This window comes from Oncorhynchus gorbuscha, unplaced genomic scaffold, assembly GCF_021184085.1.
Source record: "Oncorhynchus gorbuscha isolate QuinsamMale2020 ecotype Even-year unplaced genomic scaffold, OgorEven_v1.0 Un_scaffold_2455, whole genome shotgun sequence".
Classification (NCBI taxonomy): domain Eukaryota; kingdom Metazoa; phylum Chordata; class Actinopteri; order Salmoniformes; family Salmonidae; genus Oncorhynchus; species Oncorhynchus gorbuscha.
In genome coordinates, this window is record NW_025746964.1 from 3,484 (window position 1) to 31,299 (window position 27,816).

At 44.7% G+C, this 27,816-nt stretch overlaps 1 protein-coding gene across 1 annotated transcript; it reads right to left on the bottom strand.

Moving 5' to 3' along the window:
- On the bottom strand, positions 1 to 27,816 carry LOC124025809 (eukaryotic translation initiation factor 5B-like). The gene is made up of 8 exons (XM_046339131.1): positions 27,699 to 27,816; positions 7,460 to 8,325; positions 6,545 to 7,105; positions 1,399 to 1,677; positions 1,048 to 1,152; positions 696 to 738; positions 534 to 609; positions 1 to 253 (listed from the first exon to the last, which is right to left on the bottom strand). The coding sequence occupies exons 1-8, from the start codon at positions 27,784 to 27,786 to the stop codon at positions 31 to 33; spliced, it is 2,241 nt and encodes a 746-aa protein (XP_046195087.1). The 5' UTR covers positions 27,787 to 27,816; the 3' UTR covers positions 1 to 30.

Sequence of the window (27,816 nt, forward strand, 5' to 3'; positions counted from 1 at the left end):
TCCAGTATATAGTCAGTCCTACCCTGGTTCTTACCTGTATGTGCGGTGCAACTCCATGACCTTGTCCTCCAGCTCTTTGCCCTGTCCCGGGGCCAGCCTCAGCTCCTTGGTGTAGTGAGAGCCGTGGACCTCTGGATCATACTCCCCCAGCTCAGACTGGGCCGTGTAGGAGCCTAGCATGGCCAGAGTTACAAAGGAGCATGGCAGCAGGCCACTCAGGATGTCTTTACGCAGCTGTAGACACAGGTAGTACCTGCGAGAGGGAGGGGGAGAGAGGGAGGGGTAGATGGAGGAGAGAGAGAGAGAGAGAGAGAGAGAGAGAGAGGGGGGGTGGAGGAAGAGAGAGGTGGGTGGAAGGAGTGAGAAAGGAGGTGGGTGAGGACAGAGGGGTGGAGAGAGCAGGAGCAAGAGAGCAGAGAGGTGGGGGTGAAGGGTGAGAGGAAAGAGAGAGAGAGAGGGAGGGAATGGGAGTTAACCACTGACACCCTGAAATTGAGTTAACGGCAGATATTTAGATGTGTGTGTAGATTAACCTGGTGAGGTCTTCTGTGAGCTGAGCTGGATCAGGAGGGTAGAACTTCACGTTGAAAGTGAACTCGTATGTATAATCTGGAGATGAATACAGTGTGAGTACTGTTGGTCATTTGAGTTAGAAACATGTATTTACTGTAGGTCATCGTATTGACATCACCCACCTGCCACCTGTTTCCGGATCTCTTTGGAGGCGTCCAGCCACGTCTGTAAATGACAGCGGGAGAACAGACTCAATGAACGCCATCGTACTGGAAGAATTACTGGAAGTCATTTTGCCCTATGTGGTGAAACTGCACCTTCCACCCTATAGGTACTGTTTCTCTAATGGGCAAGAACATGCAGTCAAACTACACGCAAAACAACACACTCACTGAACATATCTTTCTCTCCCAAAGGAAATCTCCACAGATGAGATGCCATCTACCCTCCTTTCACTTGGAAGGTTAAGATTACTGTTCGCCACTTCACCCTAGATTAGCACCCCATTCTTAAACCAGGCAAAGTTTACTGTACCCTGGAAGTGGGGGTATCCCAGACGGCCAGGCCACAGTAGTCTCTCTCCAGCAGGTTGAGGTGGTCACACACCTTCACAAACAGATCCGAGCCCGTCGCATGTTTCTACACAGGAGACAGAGGAGATCACACAAACATTCAGTAAGAAAGAAATATTACTGGTTGTACTCATAACCAATCACAAATAAGCATTCAGTAAGGAAGAAATATTACTGGTTGTACTCATAACCAATCACAACTATGCATTCAAAAAGATTAAGTCAGAAACAGAGTTGATGGGCAATTATTTGAAGTGTAGAAAATACTAGAACAAGGCTGAAAAGACAACGGTGTATTTGAAAAGTGTCTTACACCGAGCGCACACTCAAACAGAGTGTCATCCAGGAGGGTGACTTTACACTGCATGATCCGCGGACGCTTGGAGGGTTTGGGCTCCTCTGCTAAAGCCATCTTGTCTTCTCCATTAGTGTTCTCCCCTTCCCCTCCGTTCGCCTCTCCCTCCTCCTCCTCCATCTGCCCGGCTGGCTCTTCCTCTGTTTCTTCTTTCTTCTCTTTCTCCTCTACTCCCGCCTCCTTCTCTTCCCCCTCCTTCTCTACCTCGGCGTTCACCTTCTGCTCCGCCTGTGCTGGCTAGGGGGTCACAGAAAGGTCATATGACAGACATGTTGTTAGGATATTTCATTTCTAATTACAGACAGTTACATTTATGTAATAGACAGAGTGACTCAAACTATAATACAGTCATTATCCTCAGGAAATAAGGACAAGTGACTTTCAGTGTAGCTGTTAGAGAGAAGAGCATGGCACGCACTGTAGTCCTTCTTCATACCGCCATGCTCTTCTCTCTTCCAACTACACTACACACACTGTAGTCCTTCTTCTGTGTTATAATAAACAACTTTCATACCGCCATGCTCTTCTCTCTCCAACTACACTTCACACACTGTAGTCCTTCTTCTGTGTTATAATAAACAACTTTCATACCGCCATGCTCTTCTCTCTCCAACTACACTACACACACTGTAGTCCTTCTTCTGTGTTATAATAAAAACAACCGCCATGCTCTTCTCTCTCCAACTACACTTCACACACTGTACCTGTGTTATAATAAACAACTTTCATACCGCCATGCTCTTCTCTCTCCAACTACACTACACACACTGTAGTCCTTCTTCTGTGTTATAATAAACAACTTTCATACCGCCATGCTCTTCTCTCTCCAACTACACTTCACACACTGTAGTCCTTCTTCTGTGTTATAATAAACAACGTTCATACCGCCATGCTCTTCTCTCTCCAACTACACTTCACACACTGTAGTCCTTCTTCATACCGCCATGCTCTTCTCTCTCCAACTACACTTCACACACTGTAGTCCTTCTTCATACCGCCATGCTCTTCTCTCTCCAACTACACTACACACACTGTAGTCCTTCTTCTGTGTTATAATAAACAACGTTCATACCGCCATGCTCTTCTCTCTTCACACACTGTAGTCCTTCTTCACTCCAACTACACTTCACACACTGTAGTCCTTCTTCTGTGTTATAATAAACAACTCTTCACTACACACACTGTAGTCCTTCCATATAATAAACAACGTTCATACCGCCATGCTCTTCTCTCTCCAACTACACTTCACACACTGTAGTCCTTCTTCTGTGTTATAATAAACAACTTTCATACCGCCATGCTCTTCTCTCTCTCTCTTCCTGTGTTACTAAACAACTTTCATACCGCCATGCTCTTCTCTCTCCAACTACACTTCACACACTGTAGTCCTTCTTCTGTGTTATAACAAACAACTTTCATACCGCCATGCTCTTCTCTCTCCAACTACACTTCACACACTCTTCTCTCTTCCAACTACACTACACTACACACACTGTAGTCCTTCTTCTGTGTTATAATAAACAACGTTCATACCGCCATGCTCTTCTCTCTCCAACTACACTACACACACTGTAGTCCTTCTTCATACCGCCATGCTCTTCTCTCTCCAACTACACTTCACACACTGTAGTCCTTCTTCTGTGTTATAATAAACAAGTTTCATACCGCCATGCTCTTCTCTCTCCAACTACACTACACACACTGTAGTCCTTCTTCTGTGTTATAATAAACAACTTTCATACCGCCATGCTCTTCTCTCTCCAACTACACTACACACACTGTAGTCCTTCTTCTGTGTTATAATAAACAACTTTCATACCGCCATGCTCTTCTCTTCCAACTACACTTCACACACTGTAGTCCTTCTTCTGTGTTATAATAAACAACGTTCATACCGCCATGCTCTTCTCTCTCCAACTACTTCACACACTGTAGTCCTTCTTCTGTGTTATAATAAACAACTGTAGTCCTTCTTCATGCTCTCTCTCTCCAACTACACACACACACTGTAGTCCTTCTTCTGTGTTATAATAAACAACGTTCATACCGCCATGCTCTTCTCTCTCCAACTACACTTCACACACTGTAGTCCTTCTTCTGTGTTATAATAAACAACGTTCATACCGCCATGCTCTTCTCTCTCCAACTACACTACACACACTGTAGTCCTTCTTCATACCGCCATGCTCTTCTCTCTCCAACTACACTTCACACACTGTAGTCCTTCTTCATACCGTTCCAACTACACTTCACACACTGTAGTCCTTCTTCTGTGTTATAATAAACAACGTTCATCATTCTCTCTCCAACTACACTACACACACTGTAGCCATCTCTTCTCTCTCCAACTACACTTCACACACTGTAGTCCTTCTTCTGTGTTATAATAAACAACGTTCATACCGCCATGCTCTCTCCAACTACACTACACACACTCTCCAACTCCAACACTTCACACACTGTAGTCCTTCTTCATACCGCCATGCTCTTCTCTCTCCAACTACACTTCACACACTGTAGTCCTTCTTCTGTGTTATAATAAACAACGTTCATACCGCCATGCTCTTCTCTCTCCAACTACACTACACACACTGTAGTCCTTCTTCTGTGTTATAATCATACCGCCATGCTCTTCTCTCTCCAACTACACTTCACACACTGTAGTCCTTCTTCTGTGTTATAATAACACAACTTCTTCATACCGCCATGCTCTTCTCTCTCCAACTACACTACACACACTGTAGTCCTTCTTCTGTGTTATAATAAACAACGTTCATACCGCCATGCTCTTCTCTCTCCAACTACACACACACTGTAGTCCTTCTTCTTGTGTTAGTCCTTCTTCATACCGCCATGCTCTTCTTCTCCAACTACAACAACTGTAGTCCTTCTTCATACAACGCCATGCTCTTCTCTCTCCAACTACACTACACACACTGTAGTCCTTCTTCTGTGTTATTTCATACCGCCATGCTCTTCTGTAGTCTTCCAATAAACAACGTTCATACCGCCATGCTCTTCTCTCTCCAACTACACTACACACACTGTAGTCCTTCTTCTGTGTTATAATAAACAACTTTCGCCATGCTCTTCTCTCTCCAACTACACTTCACACACTGTAGTCCTTCTTCATACCGCCATGCTCTTCTCTCTCCAACTACACTTCACACACTGTAGTCCTTCTTCTGTGTTATCCAACTACACTACACACACTGTAGTCCTTCTTCATACCGCCATGCTCTTCTCTCTCCAACTACACTACACACACTGTAGTCCTTCTTCTGTGTTATAATAAACAACTTTCATACCGCCATGCTCTTCTCTCTCCAACTACACTACACACACTGTAGTCCTTCTTCTGTGTTATAACAAACAACTTTCATACCGCCATGCTCTTCTCTTTCCAACTACACTTCAACTCTTGTCCTTGATTATAGTGCTGATAATTGTTTTGTTTTTTAAGTCTGGTTCGGTTTCGGTTCGATTATTAAAAAATAATCTCAGTTTTTGATTTGGGTTTCTATAAAACATTTTTTTTACAATAAATGCAGCATGCATTATGTGGGTTAAAGGTCGTAACAACACAGAATCAAACCATTAATAAAAGTCCCATGATGGTAATGACTGACCTTTGCTTATCACTTATTAACCATTTCTTCACAGTAATTTACTTTAATAAAATATTTGTTTTATTTGATGACTTTATTACTTCATTCCAAGTCATCATCTCATCTGTACAGAGCTGCTGCCTATGCTATCTGACAAAATCACTATTTTAGTAGTTCTTTAAAGTAAATAAGGCATACTTTTATGCTTAATACCAACTATCAATCACTTAGATGATGTATTTTCAGGTAGAGATACCTCACAAAGCAACTGCTCTCTATCCCTCTCTCTTGTTCTCTCATCTCTGCTCCACACAGACCGAGAACAGACAAGCAATGGATTATGTTCATTGTAGTTAATTACCACATTTCTGCTGTAAACTATGTCCAATTTTGGTCTGTTGGAAACTTTAACCCCCTACTACATCGTCACACAAACTGAGCATCAAGTTGTTTTTTTTCGCTCAGCACTACTAGATTAGTAGTACTAGACTACTATGTAACAGCAATGTTACTTCAGTTATTAAATAATTACTTGAAGCGGTACTTTTCCTAACGCAGACTAGATCTAGGTGGCTCTAGACCTGCACAGAGCAGCTAGTCAGTTCTACCGAGTCAGCAGCCCAGTCAAGCACCAAACTAGTTGATGTTCTGTCCTGTACCTCTCTCTCCTGCTACGCTGAGTGTCTTCAGTGTAGCTATTCTCTGAATGCTATGGTTGTTGATCAGACTCTGGGAAACATGTTCCTTCAGTTTCTGTGCTTGATGTTCACTTCACTTATTTTTACTCCAGTCTCTCACTTGAGACTCATTGGCCTACATCTTCAGTCTGCTGCAATGCAGGCCCTCAATGTGCAAAATAATAACAGCATTGTAAAAAAATATATTAAAAAATGGGAAGGCAACTCATTGACACGTTTAATAATATACTGAAGAAAATATAAACGCAGCAATTTCAGTTACAGTTCATATAAGTAAAAAAGTCACTTCAGCAATTCAGCAAATAAAGTCAATTCAGCATGGCAACAGCACACTCCCTCAAAATGTGAGACATCTGTGGCTTTGTAGCCTTTTATTGTCCCTAGCACAAGGTGCGCCTATGTAATTATCATGCTCTTTAATCAACTTCTTGATTATACCACACCTGTCAGGTGGATTAATTATCTTGACAAAGGAGAAATGCTCACTATCAGGGATGTACAAACCAATCTGTGCATACCATTTCAGAGAAAATAAGCATTTTGTGCATATGGAACATTTCTGGGAGCTTTTATTTCAGCTCATGAAACATGGGACTAACACTTCACATGTTGCGTTTATATTTTTGTTCAGTGTAGGTATGATAATTCTGCATTTTTGTTTTTTTGCGCACTGCAAAAGCTGTCTCCCACAATCTAAATCAGAACAAAAAAACCCAGCAGGATAGCATTCCCCTAGGAAAAGAGTTGTGCACCCATGCCCTAGGTGAGAAGTTCACTGTGTCTGTCTCCCTCACTCACCTGTGTCTCTGCACTGCTGATGGAGTGATGGTCCTGGGCCTCTACCTGCTCCTCCTGCCTCTCCTGTTCAGCCTCCCCCTCTGCTCTGAGCTCTGGCTCCGGGGCCGCGATGGGGGCTTTCACCTGCACCTCTGTTGTGGACTGCTCCCCTGCTTTGTGCTCCTCCCCTGCTTTCTTTTTGCCCTTCCGTTTTTTCTTCTTTACCTCTTTATTCTCCTCGTTCTTCTTTACCTCTTTATTCGCCTCGTTCTTCTTCCCCTTCTCCTCCTCTTTATTTTCTTTCTCTTTCTTCTTCCCCTTTTGTGTTTTTTTCGTTGTCTTTTCCTCCCCTTTCTTCTTCTCCTCTTTCTTTGCTGCCCCTTCCTCCTCTTTCTTCTTCTCTGCTTTCTTTGCTGACTCCTCTTTGTCTTTCCTCTTCTTCTCTGCTTTGTTTGCTGCCTCTTCCTCCTCTTTCTTTGCTTCCTCTTCCTCCTCTTTCTTCTTCTTCTCTGCTTTCTTTGCTGCCTCTTCCTCCTCTTTCTTCTTCTTCTCTGCTTTCTTTGCTGCTTCTTCCTCCTCTTTCTTCTCCTCTGCTTTCTTTGCTGCCTCTCCCTCCTCTTTCTTCTTCTCCTCTTTCCTTGCTGCCTCTCCCTCCTTCTTCTCTGCTTTCTTTGCTGCCTCTTCCTCCTCTTTCTTCTTCTCCTCTTTCCTTGCTGCCTCTCCCTCCTCTTTCTTCTTCTCCTCTTTCCTTGCTGCCTCTCCCTCCTTCTTCTCTGCTTTCTTTGCTGCCTCTTCCTCTTTCTTCTTCTTCTCCTCCTCTTTCTTTGCTGCCTCTTCTTCCTCTTTCTTCTTCTCCTCCTCCTTTTTCTTTGCTGCCTCTTCCTCTTGATTCTGCTGCTCTGCCTCTTTTTTCTTCTTCTCTGCTTTCTTTGCTGCCTCTTCCTCCTCTTTCTTCTTCGCTTTCCTTGCTGCTTCTTCCTCCTCTTTCTTCTTCTTCTCTGCTTTCTTTGCTGCCTCTTCTTCCTCTTTCTTCTTCTTCTCTGCTTTCTTTGCTGCCTCTTTCTCTTCTTTCTTCTTCTTCACTGCCTCTTTCTTTTCCGCTTCTTCCTCTTCTTTCTTCTTCTTCTTCTCTGCTTTCTTTGCTGCTTCTTCCTCCTCTTTCTTCTTCTCTGCTTTCTTTGCTGCTTCTTCCTCCTCTTTCTTCCCCCCCCTTTCCTCTGGCTCTTTCTTCTCCTCCCCCTTGGCCTGCTCTAACTTTTCCTCCTTTGTTCCAGCCTCTGCCTTCTCTTTCCTGTCCTTCTCCGCCTTCTCGACCTCAGCCCACTCTACGTCTGAGCACTGCGAGCGCCGCTTGAGGAAGGAGGAGAAGAGGCGTGAGAGGCCCCGGCTGGCTGAGGTGCGCTGGCGGGGCTTCACTAGCTGCTCCTCCTCAGTGGTGGTGGTGAAGATGGGGGTCTCTGTGGAGCCAGGCTCTGAGGCCTGCTCCTGGGTCTTCTGGCTGGGCTTCTCCCTCTCTGGCCCCGCTGCTGCTGCCTCTGGGCTCTGCTTGTTCTCCAGTTGTATCTCTGCCTCCGTGCTCTGCTTGTTCTCCGGTTCTCTCTCTGTTTCTGGCTCCGGGCTCTGCTTGTTCTCCGGTTCTCTCTCTGTTTCTGGCTCTGGGCTCTGCTTGTTCTCCAGGTGTATCTCTGCCTCCGAGCTCTGCTTGTTCTCCGGTCTTCTCTCTGCCTCTGCTACACTGGGCTTCGGCTTGCCCTCTGTGTCCGCCTCGCCCACCGCGCTGGCCTCTGTTGTCATGGTACACACTGCAGAACATGACATGGAGGAGTCAGCGATAGGAAAGAGAAAGCTTGTGTGTGTTGTCATGTTGGATGATGCACAGCAACATACACACAAGCAATACATGATTATGGACAGTCAACAGTGATGCACTGGTGCCATTCTATAGCATGAGCTACTACTACATTTTCTCAGACTGGAGTACTCGATCAAATATGCCACAAACACTTTTTCATATGGAGTTATGAGTGTATCCCACTCCACAATGGCACCGCTTGTTGAATGAGTGTGTGTGTGTGTGTGTGTGTGTGTGTGTGTGTGTGTGTGTGTGTGTGTGTGTGTGTGTGTGTGTGTGTGTGTGTGTGTGTGTGTGTGTGTGTGTGTGTGTGTGTGTGTGTGTGTGTGTCTGGGAGGACCTCTTGAGAGACAGGCAGCTCACGACAGTGTGTGTCTACCAGAAGCTCATTAGAAACACACACAATGGAGTCTTTCTGCTCCGTCGCAGCCTGGAAGTCTATTAGTACAGCTCCAGTCAGTATCATCCTCAGCACTAACCCAACACGGCTCTTTCATCCGTCCGCTGTGGCCCTGCCGGCTTCATACGGTGGGCCAAGATGTCCCAATCTTACATTGCATGACAATGCATCGCTAAATTGGTTTAGAAATTCACAGGACATACAGGGCTTCTGAGAAGTAAATGGCCAGTTACTGTGTTCACTTCAAGGTGTGAACTTGTCTTGCTGTTGTGAGGCTGTCATTGAAAGAGTTACAGCAGCATCAACGTACTTGTGTTATATCATAGCAGTTCATCATCATGTCTAGTAGCCCTCCATGCAGTGTTAACAGAGATTGCATCTACTTAGCCCACTGTTAGCATCTAGGCTAGTCTGATGCTGCTAGTTGTTGTCATTGCTCAACATCTAGGCTAGTCTGATGCTGCTAGTTGTTGTCATTGCTCAACATCTAGGCTAGTCTGATGCTGCTAGTTGTTGTCATTGCTCAACATCTAGGCTAGTCTGATGCTGCTAGTTTTTGTCATTGCTCAACATCTAGGCTAGTCTGATGCTGCTAGTTGTTGTCATTGCTCAACATCTAGGCTAGTCTGATGCTGCTAGTTGTTGTCATTGCTCAACATCTAGGCTAGTCTGATGCTGCTAGTTGTTGTCATTGCTCAACATCTAGGCTAGTCTGATGCTGCTAGTTGTTGTCATTGCTCAACATCTAGGCTAGTCTGATGCTGCTAGTTGTTGTCATTGCTCAACATCTAGGCTAGCAGTTCATTAAATGTCTAGGTCTGCCATACAGTGGGGGGCAGGGAGACACTTCGCTAGACAGGATGGCAGATCTTCCAGCTGCCCACATACGGCTGTCCTTACCCCAGAGGGTGCCTGACACACACACAGTGCTCCATCGCTATAGGGACAGCAGGGGTATGGGGAGGAGAGGAGGGGGGACCACAGAGACCAAATCCTCTTTAGTCCTCCCATTGTTTGTGTCTAGTGACCAATAACTGTGGTGCACTCTAACTAATCCTGGCCTTCCCTTCCCCCACCGCAACAACCCCCATAGGCCTGTTCCCTAGGTCAACCCAAACACTCACACACACACACACACACACCGAGCAGCGTGGTGTACGCCTCAGTGCTCAGGATCTCCTCTGGGTCTTTTAATGTAGCGTAATCTCAATGGTAATAGTCAGGAAACAGACATGGTGTTAATGGACCAGATGAGACGTCTTGTGTCTGCTGCTGCCTCCTACATGACTGCCTCCTCCATTGTCTTCACTAGGTAACATCTAGATTCTCTGCTAAAGGCCAGGTGAGCAGCTCTGGCCTGGCTTCTAACCTGAGGAAGTAACAGGGACTCTCACAACCACACTGTGTCCCAAATTGTACCCTATCCACTATGTAGTGCACTACTTTTGACCAGGACCCAACTACTTTTGACCAGTCAAAAATAGAGCAATATACAGGAAATAACGGTAGTTCTGCCAATCTTGATCAAACTGGTGCCCTTTTGAAAACACTTTTCCATAGTGCATAGAGGCCCTATCATTTCTCACATAATGTTCTACCTCCAGTAGGCCAGCTGACATCCCGATCATCATTACTACTGTATAAATCAACCATCATTACTACTGTATAAATCAACCACCATTAGGCTAACTAGCTGCCAGATATAAAGATTGCCCTGCAGAAATGGGTGAACAGCGTGTTCAGCTGTTGGGTCAGGTGCACGTCAGATGCTCCGACCATCTGTGTGTCTCCCAAATGGCACCCTATTCCCTTCATAGTCCACTATGGCCCTGGTCAAAAGTAGTGCACCATGTAGGGAATAGGGTGCCATTTGGGGTGCACCTATGACTAAAGAAAGGGAAAGGGGTTGAATAAGATGCTATAGGAAAGGAGTTAAGATGACGCCGGAGAAGAAGGCTGACATTTTACGTGTTTCTATCCAATTGTGTTGTTTGTTTCTTTGTATTGTTTGTAACTTATTTTTTTACTTATTTTGTACATAATGTTGCTACTACCGTTTCTTATGACCGAAAATAACTTCTGGACATCAGAACTGCGATTACTCAGATTTTTTCTTTAACGAGTCCGACGTGAATGACATACTGCTTTCCCGTGAAGAGAAGGCTGAGAAAAAGGGGCCGGAGGGTGGGCTGCCTTCTGAGAATTTGAAGGCGATCGAATAAACCCCCACTGCCTTCCATTCTGCTAGCAAACGTGCAATCTTTGGAAAATAAATTGATGACCTACGCAGAAGACTAAACTACCAACGGGACATTCAGAACTGTAATATCTTTGCTTCATGGAGTCGTGGCTGAGGGACCATATTATCAACATACAGCTGGCTGGATATACGCTGTATCGGCAGGATAGAACAGCCGCGTCTGGTAAGACAAGGGGAGGCGGACTATGTATCTCATGATAAGCTGTAGACCACACCATCTACCTAGAGAGTTTTCATATGTATTTTTCATAGCTGTCTACATAGTGCCAGTATCAGTCTGTGGTGTTAAGACCGCAATAAATTAGCTGTAAGCAAACAAGAAAACGCTCACCCAGAGGTGTCGCTCCTAGTGGCCAGGGACTTTAATGCGGGGAAACTTAAATCTGTCTTTTTTATCAGCATGTTTCTATCAGCATGTTAAATGTGCAACCAGAAGGGAAAAAACTCTGGACCACCTTTACTCCACACACAGAGATACCTTAAAAGCTCGCCCTCCATTTGGGAAATCTGACCATAATTCTATCCTCCTGATTCCTGCTTACAAGCAGATGCTAAGCTACATGAGTGTTCTGCTAGCACAGACTGGAATATGTTCCAGAATTCCTCCGATGGCATTGAGGTGTACACCACATCAGTCATTGGTTTCATCAATAAGTGCATCGACGATGTCGCCCCCACAGTGACCGTGCGTACATACCCAAACCAGAAGCCATGGATTACAGGCAACATCCGCACTGAACTAAAGGCTACAGGAATGGGACTGTATAACCCGGAAGCTTATAAGAAATCCCGCTATGCCCTCCGACGAACCAACAGGCAAAGCGTCAATACAGGACTAAGATCGGATCGTACTACACCGGCTCTGACGCTCGTCGGATGTCGCAGGGCTTGCAAACCATTACAGACTACAAAGGGAAGCACAGCTGGGGGATACCCAGTGACACGAGCCTAGCAGATGAGCTAAACTACTTCTATGCTCGCTTCGAGGCAAATAACCCTGAAACATGCATGAGAGCACCAGCTGTTCCAGAAGACTATGTGATCACGCTCACGATGTGAGAAAAGACATTTAAAACAGGTCAACATACACAAGGCCGCAGGGTCAGTTGGTAGAGCATGGCGCTTGTAACGCCAGGATAGTGGGTTCAATCCCCGGGACCACCCATACGTAGAATGTATGCACACATGACTGTAAGTCGCTTTGGATAAACGCGTCTGCTAAATGGCATATATATTATTATTATTATTACTGCGAGCATGCGCTGACCAATTAGAAAATGTCTTCACTGACATTTTCAACCTCTCCCTGTCCGAGTCTGTAATACCAACATGTTTTAAGCAGAAAACCATAGTGCCTGTGCCCAAGAACACTAAGGTAACCTGCCTAAATGACTACCGACCCATAGCACTCCAGTCTGTAGCCATGAAGTGCTTTGAAAGGCTGGTCATGCCTCACATCAACACCATTATCCCAGAAACCCTAGACCCACTCCAATTTGTATACCGCCCCGTGCCTGCTCAGTCCCCTCCTGTACTCACTCCCTGTTCACTCATGACTGCATGGCAGGCACGACTCCAAAACCATCATTAAATTTGCCGATGACAACAGTGGTAGGCCTGATCACTGACAACGACGAGACAGCCTATAGGGAGGTCAGAGACCTGGCCGTGTGGTGCCAGGACAACAACCTCTCCCTCAACGTGATCAAGACAAAGGAGATGATTGTGGACTACAGGAAAAAGAGGACCGAGCACGCCCCCATTCTCATCGGCGGGGCTGTAGTGGAGCAGGTTGAGAGCCTCAAGTTCCTTGGTGTCCACATCAACAACAAACTAATATGGTCCAAGTACACCAAGACAGTCATGAAGAGGGCATGACAAAGCCTATTCCCGCTCAGGAGACTGAAAATATTTGGCATGGGTCCTCAGATCTTCAAAAAGGTTCTACAGCTGCACAATCGAGACCATCCTGACTTGTTGCATCACTGCCTGGTATGGCAACTGCTCGGCCTCCGACCGCAAGGCACTACAGAGGGTAGTGTGTACAGCCCAGTACATCACTGGGCCAAGCTTCCTGCCATCCAGGACCTTTATGCCAGGAGGTGTCAGAGGAAGGCCCTAAAAATTGTCAAAGACTCCAGTCACCCATGGTCATAGACTGTTCTCCCTGCTACCACACGGCAAGCAGTACCGGAGCGCCAAGTCTAGGTCCAATAGGTTTCTAAACAGCTTCTACCCCCAAGCCATAAGACACCTGAACATCTAATAAAATGGCTAACTAGACTATTTTCATTGCCCCCCCATGTTACACCACTGCTACTCTCCGTTGTTATCATTTATGCATAGTCACTTTAATAACTCTACCTACATGTACATATTACCTCAATTACCTCGACTAACCGGTGCCCCCGCACATTGGCTCTATATACAGGGGGGTACTGGTACAGTCTCGCTATTGCTATTTTACTGCTGCTCTTTAATTACTTGTTACTTTTTAAAAAGTTTAACTGCATTGTTGGGTAGGGGCTGGCATGTAAGCATTTCACTGTAAGGTCTATATACCTGTTGTATTCGGGGCATTTGACTAATAAAACTTGATTTGAATGAGAAAGGGGTTTGAATAAGACGCTATAGGAAAGGAATGGGAAGTGGTGTTGGATAAGATGCTGTATGACAGGAAAGGGGGGTTGAATAAGATGCTGTAGAACAGGGAAGGGAAGTGGTGTTGGATAAGATGCTGTAGAACAGGGAAGGGAAGTGGTGTTGGATAAGATGCTGTAGAACAGGGAAGGGAATTGGTGTTGGATAAGATGCTGTAGAACAGGGAAGGGAAGTGGTGTTGGATAAGATGCTGTAGAACAGGGAAGGGAAGTGGTGTTGGATAAGATGCTGTCGGACAGGGAAGGGAAGTGGTGTTGGATAAGATGCTGTAGAACAGGGAAGGGAAGTGGTGTTGGATAAGATGCTGAAGAACAGGGAAGGGAAGTGGTGTTGGATAAGATGCTATAGGACAGGAAAGGGAAGAGGGGTTGGATAAGATACTGTAGAACAGGGAAAGGAAGTGGTGTTGGATAAGATGCTGTAGAACAGGGAAGGGAAGTGGTGTTGGATAAGATGCTGAAGAACAGGGAAGGGAAGGGGTGTTGGATAAGATGCTGTAGGACAGGAAAGGGAATGGGGGTTGGATAAGATACTGTAGGACAGGAAAGGGAAGGGGGGTTGGATAAGATGCTGTAGAACAGGGAAGGGAGGGGGGATTGGATAAGATGCTGTATGACAGGAAAGGGCTGATGGATAAGATACTGTATGACAGGAGAGGGAAGAGGGGTTGGATAAGATGCTGTAGGACAGGAAAGGGGAGGGGATGGATAAGATACTGTAGAACAGGGAAGGGGAGGGGGTTGGATAAGATGCTGAAGAACAGGGAAGGGGAGGGGGTTGGATAAGATACTGTAGAACAGGGAAGGGGGAGGGGGTTGGATAAGATACTGTAGAACAGGGAAGGGAAGGGGGGGGTTGGATAAGATACTGTAGGACAGGGAAGGGGGGGGGTTGGATAAGATACTGTAGAACAGGGAAGGGAAGGGGGAGGGGGTTGGATAAGATGCTGTAGGACAGGAAAGGGAAGGGAGGGGTTGGATAAGATGCTATAGAACAGGAAAGGGAATGCTGTAGGGGGGTTGGATAAGATACTGTAGGACAGGAAAGGGAAGGGGAGGGGGTTGGATAAGATACTGTAGGACAGGAAAGGGAAGGGGAGGGGGTTGGATAAGATACTGTAGGACAGGGAAGGGGAGGGGGTTGGATAAGATGCTATAGAACAGGAAAGGGAATGGGGGTTGGATAAGATACTGTAGAACAGGAAAGGGAAGGGGAGGGGTTGGATAAGATACTGTAGAACAGGAAAGGGAAGGGGGGTTGGATAAGATACTGTAGGACAGGAAAGGGAAGGGGGTTGGATAAGATACTGTAGAACAGGAAAGGGAAGGGGTTGGATAAGATACTGTAGGACAGGAAAGGGAAGGGGGTTGGATAAGATACTGTAGGACAGGAAAGGGAAGGGGGGGTTGGATAAGATACTGTAGAACAGGAAAGGGAAGGGGGTTGGATAAGATACTGTAGGACAGGAAAGGGAAGGGGGGTTGGATAAGATGCTGTTAGACAGGAAAGGGAAGAGGGGTTGAATAAGATACTGTAGGACAGGAAAGGGAAGAGGGGTTGGATAAGATACTGTAGGACAGGAAAGGGAAGGGGGGTTGGATAAGATACTGTAGGACAGGAAAGGGAAGGGGGTTGGATAAGATACTGTAGGACAGGAAAGGGAAGGGGGTTGGATAAGATACTGTAGGACAGGAAAGGGAAGGGGGGTTGGATAAGATACTGTAGGACAGGAAAGGGAAGGGGGTTGGATAAGATACTGTAGGACAGGAAAGGGAAGGGGGGTTGGATAAGATACTGTAGGACAGGAAAGGGAAGGGGGTTGGATAAGATACTGTAGGACAGGACAGGGAAGAGGGGTTGGATAAGATACTGTAGGACAGGAAAGGGAAGAGGGGTTGGATAAGATACTGTAGGACAGGAAAGGGGGGGGTTGGATAAGGCTGAGGGGAAGGGAAGGGTTGGATAAGATACTGTAGGACAGGAAAGGGGGGGATGGATAAGATGCTGTAGGATAAGGACTGTAGGACAGGAAAGGGAAGAGGGGTTGGATAAGATACTGTAGGACAGGAAAGGGAAGGGGGGTTGGATAAGATACTGTAAGACAGGAAAGGGAAGAGGGGTTGGAAAAGATACTGTAGGACAGGGAAGCCATGATCCCTTATTGATGTCACTTGTTAAATCCACTTCAAAATCAGTGAGACTTGTGTATGTGTGCTATGCAGAGGATGAAATGGCAAGACACAAAATGTAAGTGCCTTTGAACAGGGTATGGCAGTAGGTGCCAGGCACTCCGGTTTGAGTCAAGAACTGCAACGCTGCTGTTTTATTTTACACTCAACAGTTTCCCGTGTGTATCAAGAATAGCCCACCACCCAAAGGACATCCAGCCTACTTGACAACTGTGGGAAGCATTGGAGTCAACATGGGTGTGTGCAATTGTGTGTTGAGCAGAGCTTGTGGAGAACGTGTATAGTTCTCAGGATGTTGTCGACTAATTAGGATATCTCATGTCACTGACTGCAGTGCACACACACGCATTCCCTCACAATTTCGCTCTCACTCAGACATAGACACACACACAACACTAAGCAGTAAATTGTTGGTATCAGGCCGAGGACATTTCTTCATTCATTCATTCATAGTTGGTGTGAACAGCAGCCATCTCCATCTCAACCACATCCCCAGCACCAACACTAACACCGCTGACCCTTAAGCACATTGGATCATATTTGCCCTACAGGGGAAGTGAGAAACAGAAACATGCGTGGTAGGTGCTGAGAGTGAATTTAGTGAGTGGGATTTAGCCTGGAGTTTAGTGTTAATCAGGCTCCAAGTGAGATTATCTCTCTTCCTCCCTCCCTCCCTCTCCTCTTTCTATTCTCTCTCCCCCCCCCCCTCTCTTCTCTCACTCTCTTTATCTCACTCCCCTCTCTCTCTCAGAGAAGATCTGGCAGGTTGTGATCAGCTGTGCTGATTCATGGTTTATGCTAAGTCCCACCCACCTATTAGCCCCTCCCACCTGGCCAAAAGTCCAAATTAAAGGAAATAAATGCCAAAGATATCTGTAAACACATGCGCTTGCACAGCGGTATAGAGGCAGGCTCTCCCATGCCCACGCACAAACACATTTACAAACAAACATGCATCCTATCACATGCCCACACAGATACTCACCGATTCACGGCTGCAGTCATTCACATAGACATATACACACACACACACACACAAATAAAATATGGAAATGGTTTCAAAAGAACATTCCCAATGCTCTCAGCAACATTGATATAGAAACCTTTAACACTAACCCATTGATTTAAAACAGAAAAGCAGTGCAAAGGGCTTTACACTGGTTAGTTCTTAAACTCTCAGCTATAATGGGCACTGTGCCATGTAGGTCTATTGGTCTTCTAGTGTGTAACTTTATCTCCAGCTCTCTGTTTCAACCTAATCAATACCCCGACAGATGGTTCTGATGTTGTAACGTGAACCGCTTGGGGACCAGGCTGAATGGAGTCATCCCATTGATCGACTGTGGTTGGGCTGAAGGAGCAGACCAAGCTTACACTTAAATTCAATCCAGTTTAAACCGGACTTCAGCCAAAGCAATTTGATTGAAGGTGAAATCTGTATATTAGTGGAACATTATTTCAGAAGTGTTCATGTCTGTGTATCTTATGGTACCAGAGATAATTCATATTTGTAAATTAACAGTTTCCATGGCGTGTCTGTCAATAGGGCGACAGGTAGCAGGTTGCAAAAGGTTGCTGGTTTGAATACCCGAGCGGACAAGGTGAAAAATCTGTCGATGTGTCCTTGAGCAAGGCACTTAACCCTAATTAGCTCTAGGGGTTAGACCCTGTAAAACAACACATTTCACTGCACCTTTCCAGATTTATGTGACAATACAACATTTTATTTTTTATATGCTGTAATTGTCAATGGATAATATCCATGTGTTTGTCAATAATACATCATTGTAAATGTAAAGTATCGATGACATGTCTGTCAATGATTGTGCCTATAACAGTATCTAGACATGCTGTGGATATACAACAAGTTCACAGTCCACTCCAGTCACATGTGGAATAAAGACATAGTGGCAAGAAAAAGTATGTGAACCCTTTGGAAATACCCGGATTTCTGCATAGATTGGTTATAAAATGTGATCTGATCATCTACGTCACAACAATAGACAAACACAGTCTGCTTAAACTAATAAAACACAACGAATTACACGTTGTCATGTCTTTATTGAACACACATTCACAGTGCAGGGTGGGAAAAGTATGTGAACCCTCAACCAAACCTTTTCTGTAGTTGCGGATCAGAACTGCACAACGTTGAGGGGGAATTTTGGACCATTATTCTTTATAAAACGGTTTCAGTTCAGCAATATTCTTGGGATGTCTGGTGTGAACTGCTCCCAAAGTCATGCCACAGCATCTCAAAATCGGGTTGAGGTCAGGACTCTGACTGGGCCACTCCAAAAGACGTATTTTCTTCTGTTGAAGCCATTCTGTTGTTGATTTACTTCTGTGTTTTGGGTCACTGTCCTGTTGCATCAGCCATCTTCTGATTCAATTGGCCGACAGATAGCCTAACATTGTCCTGCAAAGTGTCTTGATAAACTTGGGAATTCATTTTTCTGTCGGTGGTAGCAAGCTGTCCAGGCCCTGAGGCAGCAAAGCAGCCCCAGGAAAGCAGCCCCAGGAAAGCAGCCCCAGGAAAGCAGCCCCAGGAAAGCAGCCCCAGGAAAGCAGCCCCAGGAAAGCAGCCCCAAAGCTGTTTTTTTGGACAGCAGTGGCTTCTTCTGTGGTATCCTCCCATGAACACCATTCTTGTTCAGTGTCCTACATATCGTAGACTCGTCAGAGATGTTAGCATGTTCCAGAGATTTCTCTAAGTCTTTAGCTAACACTAGGATTCTTCTTAACATCATTGATCATTCTGCACTGTGCTCTTGTAGTCATCTTTGCAGGACGGCCACTCCTAGGGAGTAGCAACAGTGCTGAACTTTCTCCATTTATAGACCATTTTTCTTACCGTGGACTCATGAACAGCAAGGCTTTTAGAGATATTTTTGTAACCCATTCCAGCTTTATTCAAGTCAACAATTCTTAATCTTAGGTCTTCTGAGATCTCTTTTGTTCGAGGCTTGGTTCACATCAGGCAATGCTTCTTGTGAATAGCAAACTCACGTTTTGTGAGTGTTTTTATAGAAGGCAGCTCTAACCAACATCTCCAATCTTGTCTCATTGATCAGACTTCAGGTTAGCGGACTCCTGACTCCAATTATCTTTTGGAGAAGTCATTAGCCTTGGGGTTTCACATACTTTTCCCAACCTACACTGTGAATGTTTACATTATATATTCAATATAAACAAGAAAAATACAATAATTTGTGTGTTATTGAAGATCAGATCAAATTTAATGACCAATTTACACAGAAATCCAAGTAATTCCAAAGGAATTCACATACTTTTTTCTTAACACTGTACAATTGGAAACTCTAGATCTTATCAGAGAAAAAAACATCACTCTTAAAAAACAGAGCAATTGACTTCGTATCTTGTACTGTGTGCAGAGTGTTGGCCCTTGGCACTAGGCTTGGGCGTTATACTGTATACACCGTATACAAGGGTATTTGGAAATAGCCATGGGATGGTTTTTCAATACCTCTTTGAAGTCTTAATATTGGTGGCTACTTTAAGTAGATACCTGCAGTCAACTTGTGCAATGTGTTAGGAGATAAAGCAGCTCGCGTTCTTCATTTCACCTTTCACATTATGAAGCTCACTGTAGTTCCCCAGAACAGTTGAGACAGTCACATTATTGTACATTATGAAGCTCACCGTAGTTCCCCAGAACAGTTGAGACAGTCACATTATTGTACATTATGAAGCTCACCGTAGTTCCCCAGAACAGTTGAGACAGTCACATTATTGTACATTATGAAGCTCACCGTAGTTCCCCAGAACAGTTGAGACAGTCACATTATTGTACATTATGAAGCTCACCGTAGTTCCCCAGAACAGTTGAGACAGTCACATTATTGTACATTATGAAGCTCACCGTAGTTCCCCAGAACAGTTGAGACAGTCACATTATTGTACATTATGAAGCTCACCGTAGTTCCCCAGAACAGTTGAGACAGTCACATTATTGTACATTATGAAGCTCACCGTAGTTCCCCAGAACAGTTGAGACAGTCACATTATTGTACATTATGAAGCTCACCCTAGTTCCCCAGAACAGTTGATCGAGTCACATTATTGTACATTATGAAGCTCATTATTGTACATTATGAAGCTCACCCTAGTTCCCCAGAACAGTTGATCCAGTCACATTATTGTACATTATGAAGCTCACTGTAGTTCCCCAGAACAGTTGAGACAGTCACATTATTGTACATTATGAAGCTCACTGTAGTTCCCCAGAACAGTTGATCCAGTCACATTATTGTACATTATGAAGCTCACTGTAGTTCCCCAGAACAGTTGAGACAGTCACATTATTGTACATTATGAAGCTCACTGTAGTTCCCCAGAACAGTTGAGACAGTCACATTATTGTACATTATGAAGCTCACCGTAGTTCCCCAGAACAGTTGATCCAGTCACCTGTTTGTTCGTAAAACAACAGGAGAAAAGGGGAGCAGGTGAGTCCAGCTGTGTGTTGACAGGGGTTGTGTTTTATATTGAAAGTCAGGTCTTCAATAGAGTGATCAGGCACGTGCAACTATAATTTTCCTTCACAGAAAATACATTGGTGAAACACATTCAGCAGAAAATAGCTTCATTTTCCTCAGATGACAACAGAAGTGCAACGCTCTGTCTGGCAGCCACACAAGTAAATGAGCTTACAATGAAAAAGTCAAATCCCTTTGAATGAGTTATTTACTTGCGTTTTTTCCTCCTCTCTGTTCTCAGCCCGTCTCCTCCTACCCCCTATTCTCTGAGCAGACATGCCGTTGCCCTAGCGACTCCAGACTCCACACAGACACAGCATGTAGCCTACACATGTTGCTCCAGAGCCTGTACTGTTCTTCATTCAGACAAGCATGTCAAAACTTTGTTCATTTGCACAATGTCTCTCGTTCACAATCACTTGGAAATGTACAAACTCACCAAAAATGCCATTCGCTAGTTCCTACCTATATATGTATAACTTTGTGAGCTGGATTGCCTGTCTTTGCAATTTGTTTATTTTCATTTCTGCATTTTAGCATATTTAGCTAGCAGCCTCCATAGAAATGAGCTTTTACTAGTGCTAATTTTGTTAGCATTCTGGTAATAGACGCCCAATAGGTTTGTTTTGGCGTCCCCTTGTGTACGAAACCAGTAATACCATAAATCCCAGGACGACAGAAGGAAGGCATGACGACATGAAAATCTAGATAGTTCCCTACCCTACTTGGCACAAACAAACCTCACAGTAGTAATTTACTAAACTAATGCAACGTCACTCTTTCTCCTTCCTAACTCTTCTTCACCAGTCCACTCTCACTAATACACTAAAACTTTCTCTCTCTCACTAATACACTAAAACATTTTCTCTCACACACACACACTTGCTCTCTCTCAGATCTCCCTCTCGTTCAGGTGTCTCTCTCAGTGTTCTCTTGCCCCTCCCACATCATGTTTTCATCCCTTCATAACAGATTATCTTGCTATATATATATATATATATATATATATATATATATATATATATATATATATATATATATATATATATATATATATCCCAGCAGTATCAATGGAGGATGGGCTTACTGGATGAGTTGCCCTTCAGTGTGTTACAGGCAGCAGCAGCAGATACACATTACTGTACTCAGGATAGCCTCCTGGCTACTGCAGAGTTGGATTTATACTTAACACGCCGAAGAATGAATCATGTCAATCACATTTAAACCAGAAGCAGCTCAAATAACTGACAGCATGAACGATACCAGAGCAGAGGTCTTCTCAGACATAGTTGTGTTCTGAAAGACGATTGCAGGCAGAGCACACAGAGAACAACATGGTGAATGGTGGTGTATTGGCTACGGTGTTAAAACAAAAGACACTAAGGTTGTGGGACACTTTCCTAGACACAGAATAAACCAATTAGTCTGTTCTTGTCATTTTAGTAACAAGGCCAGGCTCAATAGTTTTCCCCCCACAAAGTTATGTCAAGTGCAATGGTAAGTTGTGATGATTGACCTTTTCCTGCCCATGTTTTTGTGTTGAAAATCTGCACACACAAAAGCCATTTAACTTGTCATCAAGAGACTGATAGTAGGCTAGTGATGGCCAATGGGATGAATGACTATTGAGCACAGTTAACATACAGTAGTAGATCCATCTTGCTACAGAAAAGTCCAAAGAAGAAAAGGAACCAGAAGTGTTTGTAATGTTGTAATATTTGAATAAATGCATGTCCTCATTGTCCTGATTGTAATCCAAAAACACTGCACTACAAATAGCCATCTTAAAATGTTGGGAAATTGTATTCAATTATTGTAAGAAAAATGTTGAATTAGGTCGAGTTGTTTATTTCACATTCATTGGGCCACAAACAAATGCCACAGGATATGGATAAAAGACCCTGGAGCAGTGAGCGGCCAGGCAAATGAAATACCCTGGCGTGCCCATTCTAATCATCATGACCGTTCATTCACTTGTTTTTAACTGAAGATGTTGGAATTTGGAGGTAGTCCAAACGCAGATCTCTTTCAACTTTTACAAAACATTGATTTATTTAAGGTGTGATTTTTTTTTTTTAAACACCATCTCCCGTGTGCGCGTCAGATACACCGCGATGCTTATAGCGCAGGCATTTAAATCATCTTAGTATGAAAATGGCGCCGAATGTAGAAAACAAATAAACACCAACTCTAAATCCCATCAGCCGCCAGAAATACATTCAAAAGTGCGCTTACCTAAAATAGAAATACCATCAATGAAGAACTATAATTAGTTAAATCCAACGCAACCGAATATTCCGTTCATCCAGTGAAGTTACATTAATGAAGTTACAACGTTGCAGAAACCGGACGCATGCTTTGTTGTGTTGAAGATGCTTATCCGCGCTAGTAAAGGGGAGGAGTCACCATACTGAAGTATCGGACTTTGTTAACCGCATGCACCAATTGAACACAGCTAAATTCTAGATTAACCTATGAGAAGTGGGGGAGATGTTGAATCATATGGTCCATTTCGATAACGATGTTTGAATTGAGTGCTTCATAATTAATCACCAAATTCTCAGAAATGATCCTGAGAGTTTGGTCCAACACCTATGACAGGATGAAAACGCCGAAACAATAACCTATTCTATTTCTCGGCTTTTTCTTATCTATATTATTTTATTACTGCATTGTTGGGAAAGAGCTCGTAAAGTAGCGTTTACTGTTTTACACCTGCTGTATCCTGTGCACGTGACAAATACACTTTGAAACGTGAAACTACAGACGATTGAAATAGACTTAGAGCCTAAGCATAAAGAAATTATTTATCATGGTCCTACAAAAAATATGAATCCAAAGTCATGCTAATTCGAGAGCTAGTCTCCATCACTCACTCAATTATTTCCCATTGATGAACAACAATTCATTGTAACACCATATAATGAATAGCCTATAGTGCTCCAGAGTGGTGCAGCGGTCTGAGGCGTCACTACAGACCCTGGTTCTTTCCCAGGCTGAATCACAACCGGCCGTAATCGGGAGTCCCATAGGGCGGTGCACAATTGGCCCAACGTCGTCCGGGTTAAAGGAGGGTTTCATTGTAAATAAGAATTTGTTCTTAACTGACTTGCCTAGTTAAATAAATAAAAGGCCTATAGCGATAATTCATCAGCATTATCCTCCCAGCCTCTCACTTCTCAATGAATCACCTAATTTTAATATGCAGTAAATCAATTACACTATCAAATGAATCCACAGCAGCACATGTATCCACCATCCTCCCACTAGGCAGGGCTGGCCAATGAATGAGCCGGCCTAGGTTAGTGCTGTGTCATTAGGCATCGGGAGAACTGGTCTACACGACACAACCCTCCATCCAAGCCCTTTTCAGGCAGCGCCCCAGCACTTTTCTTTCTGCTGTAGGCTTCCATGCTGTGTGAGAGTCACCACCTAGAACTCCCTCTGCTATTGGCTACCATGCTGAGTGAGAGTCACCACCTAGAACTCCCTCTGCTATTGGCTACCATGCTGAGTGAGAGTCACCACCTAGAACTCCCTCTGCTATTGGCTACCATGCTGAGTGAGGGAGTCGCCCCCTAGAACTCCCTCTGCTATTGGCTACCATGCTGAGTGAGAGTCACCACCTAGAACTCCCTCTGCTATTGGCTACCATGCTGAGTGAGGGAGTCGCCCCCTAGAACTCCCTCTGCTATTGGCTACCATGCTGAGTGAGGGAGTAGCCCCCTAGAACTCCCTCTGCTGTAGGCAACCATGCTGTGTGACGGAGTCGCCCCCTAGAACTCCCACTGCTATTGGCTACCATTGCTGTGTGAGGGAGTCGCCCCCTAGAACTCCCTCTGCTATTGGCTACCATGCTGTGTAAGGGAGTCACCCCCTAGAACTCCCTGTGCTATTGGCTACCATGCTGTGTGAGACAGAGACACATAGGATCTGCCTCCAACCAATCCTCAGAAGTGTCTCCCCATTTTCAAGTGTAATGGGCCAGCACTGCTCATTTTATGTAGTGCCCCCCTGCTACACACACACAGACTCTCTTTATTGGGGATGACATGGTCCCCACCCATCTGTCTGACCCCATTAGTGCCATACGGCTCATGGAGAGGCTAGGGTTGGGGAGGCAGGGGGAGTGGGAGGGTTCAATATTCTCTAAACAACCCATAGAGGGAAAGAGTACAGGTTTTTGTTTTATATATATATATATATATATATATATATATATTATTTAACCTTTATTTAACTAGGCAAGTCCGTTAAGAACAAATTATTATTTACAATGACGGCCTACCCCGACCAAACCCGGACGACGCTGTGCGCCGCCCTATGGGACTCCCAATCACGGCCAGATGTGATGCAGCGAGTTAGGGTACGGTATACAGAGTACATGGTTAGGGTACAAGGTTAGGGTACAGGGTACATGGTTAGGGTACAGGGTTAGGGTACAGAGTACATGGTTAGGGTACAGGATTAGTGTACAGGGTTAGGGTACAGGGTTCGGGTACAGAGTACATGGTTAGGGTACAGGATTAGGGTACAGGGTTAGGGTACAGAGTACATGGTTAGGGTACAGGATTAGTGTACAGGGCTAGGGTAAAGGGTACATGGTTAGGACACAGGGTTAGGGTACAGAGTACATGGCTAGGGTACAGGATTAGGGTACAGGGTACATGGTTAGGGTACAGGGTGCATGGTACATGGTTAGGGTACATGTTCAGGGTACAGGGTACATGGCTATGGTACATGGTTAGGGTACAGGGTACATGGTTAGGGTACAGGGTTAGGGTACAGGGTTAGGGTACCGGGTACAGGGTTAGGGTACAGGGTTAGGGTACAGGGTTAGGGTACAGGGTTAGGGTACAGGGTTAGGGTACAGGGTTAGCCACTGTCACCTTTGTCTCTCCAGACCAACTTCATGTGGCATGAGATCACAGACGACTGTCAGACTGGGCCATGGCATCTGGAAATACTACAGGTCTGTTCCTGTTTTTACAGTATTGAGATGACCAAATATGGGGCAAATCAGTTTCTGTATCTATCATTATAACGTTGTTACTGACCACAAGTGCAGAGCTGGAAACAAGGGGGAATGTTGAAATGGCATTAACAAGCCTCTGGTGTATATACGGATACAGTATACAAGAATATTGTTATTTTTTACTCTGATGTCGTACTGTAACATAATCCAAAATAATTACTGGACATGGTCACAACATGACAAGGGCAGAAGGAATGTAGACAGTCAGATAGGTGTGTTTTACTACACACACCCCTCCCTCCACCCCCCAGTTGTCTAGAAACCCCTCCCTTTCCCTCTCCCTAATGCAGGGAGCAGGTGCTGGGCTGGACCCCAGAGAGATGAGGAGAGGGCACCACTCACAGATGCACCCTCCCCAGAGACTCTGACAGACACAGACAGCCAAGACACAAAACCTCTCACTCTAAGAAAGTAATCACCACACACACACACACACACACACACACACACACACACACACACACACACACACACACACACACACACACACACACACACACACACACACACACACACACACACACACACACACACCTTTAGTTGGGCACATGGAGTGTGTTTATATCTCTCGTCTTCATCCCTCTCTTTGGCTCCATCACGGATTACATAACGGCCCCTATACCCCTCCCTCCCCCTCCCGACTCCTCTCCCGTTGCCTTCCTTCCTCTGTCCTGTTAGCTACTGCATCATGGTTGAGAAATCTAACACCTTGTTTTGCATCACACAATATATCTATAATACGTAAAACAATATTTGCGGCTGTGAACATCTGGTATTCATAAAATAATGCCAGTCGGCACATATAGTACTGTCTGTAGCATGCTTTAGGAGACTTAGTTTGTGGTTGGAGATCTAAGCTCTAGAAAGCACTAAGGGCATGGATGGATGGTAGGCTAACCGCACATTAATATTCATAGTGCACCATTATGGTATCAAGTATTTATGAAGCAGGAATGTTCCATGTTTCTGCAGTATTCTCCCAGTAGATAGCATACTATAGGAGCAGTAGCTGTGTTGCCCCTCCCCGCTCATGCCCAGTTTGGATGCTTCAGGGAGACATGCTAGTCTAGTTGCACAACATTAGGGTCATCATGTTCAGTAGGAACCAATGAGAGAAAAACATTTGAACGGGGGAAAAATCAAATAAATGGTTATTGAACAAGCTCAGGTAGTATTTGCTCTGTTTCAGTAAGTTTTCTCCCAGTTCACACCCACTGAACGCACCCGAGGTTTTCTTACAGAGCTAAACATTTAATACAGACAAGTGAGATGACTGAAAATAGCCACGCCAATGAGAACGTCTGCCCTGTCTGCATCACTGAGATCAGAGGGTTTCTAAAATCTTGGTGATGATGCACGCTCTCAGATTCAACAACAGTCAAAGACACGGGCCTGTGTCAGGGCATTGCTCCATCTATTATGAAACAGCTTAATCCACTTTATAGGCATTATGAAGCTATGTCCACCACAGCCTTTGTGTTTACATCTATTCATGTTATTGCTGTATTCAGTGTTCATCCTCCTGTATCTGTGCCAGTAGAATCATCCCTGAGTTTGTGCTTCCACCTGGTGGCTAAAGAGACAACGACAGTTCTTGGCTCAACCACATACAGAAAGCTTCCCCCAAGAGTATTCCTGACAGGGTTGTCTTTGAAAGTGGTGTTGGCCTTCTTCAGCAGAAATGCTCCATTGCAGGTTATGTTCTGGTCAGTTATATGTGATAGTTATTACTACTCTAGAACACACAGTTATTTAGATGAAATCCACATTAGATAAAGACCAAAATTCTGGCACATTGTGTGCTAACAGCACCAGTTGAGAGTCATAGGGGAAACCCATAGAAGGGAACACTTTTTCCATTACACCACGATGCCGCAGTGCATGTTGGGACGGCAAGTGTTTGGGAGAGATAAAGACGCCAGAAGGTCTCAGCCAGATGTGATGCCACCACTCCCTACTTCAGCCTGGGTGAGCAGCACCAAAGCACAGGCATGCCAGAAGAAATACTCACACATCAGATCAGTTGTAGCAAACTGGCTCAAATTAAGATCCTACATATGTAGCTCTATGCTTGGTGGGATTAGAGCTCAAATATTCAAACAAGGGGATATTGTATTTCGGACTCCCATAGACCAAAATACAGGCCCTTCAGTCATGTTCCTGTCTGCCTATAAGTAAAACATTTAGCACATGATGTAAAATAAACACATGAAACAGCCTACTTCAATGACTCTAAAGAGCAGCTTTTAGCAGCACTGAAAATAGAATTGGATACTCACCAAACATCAGCATGGAAACACAGGAGACATCCCAGACAGGACGGGGTACAGGGATCCAGTCCAGACGAGTGAGAGAAAGGAATAGCATCAGTAAAATAGATCAGGAAGGGTTGAAATA

Excerpts from the sequence above, each read along its gene's own strand:
- LOC124025809 (XM_046339131.1), bottom strand. The coding sequence starts at position 27,786 with ATGCTATTCCTTTCTCTCACTCGTCTGGACTGGATCCCTGTACCCCGT. Across the intron at positions 1,678-6,544 it reads TCAGCAGTGCAGAGACACAG|CCAGCACAGGCGGAGCAGAA; the intron begins GTGAGTGAGGGA and ends GTGACCCCCTAG. Across the intron at positions 739-1,047 it reads GGGATACCCCCACTTCCAGG|ACGTGGCTGGACGCCTCCAA; the intron begins GTACAGTAAACT and ends TGTCATTTACAG.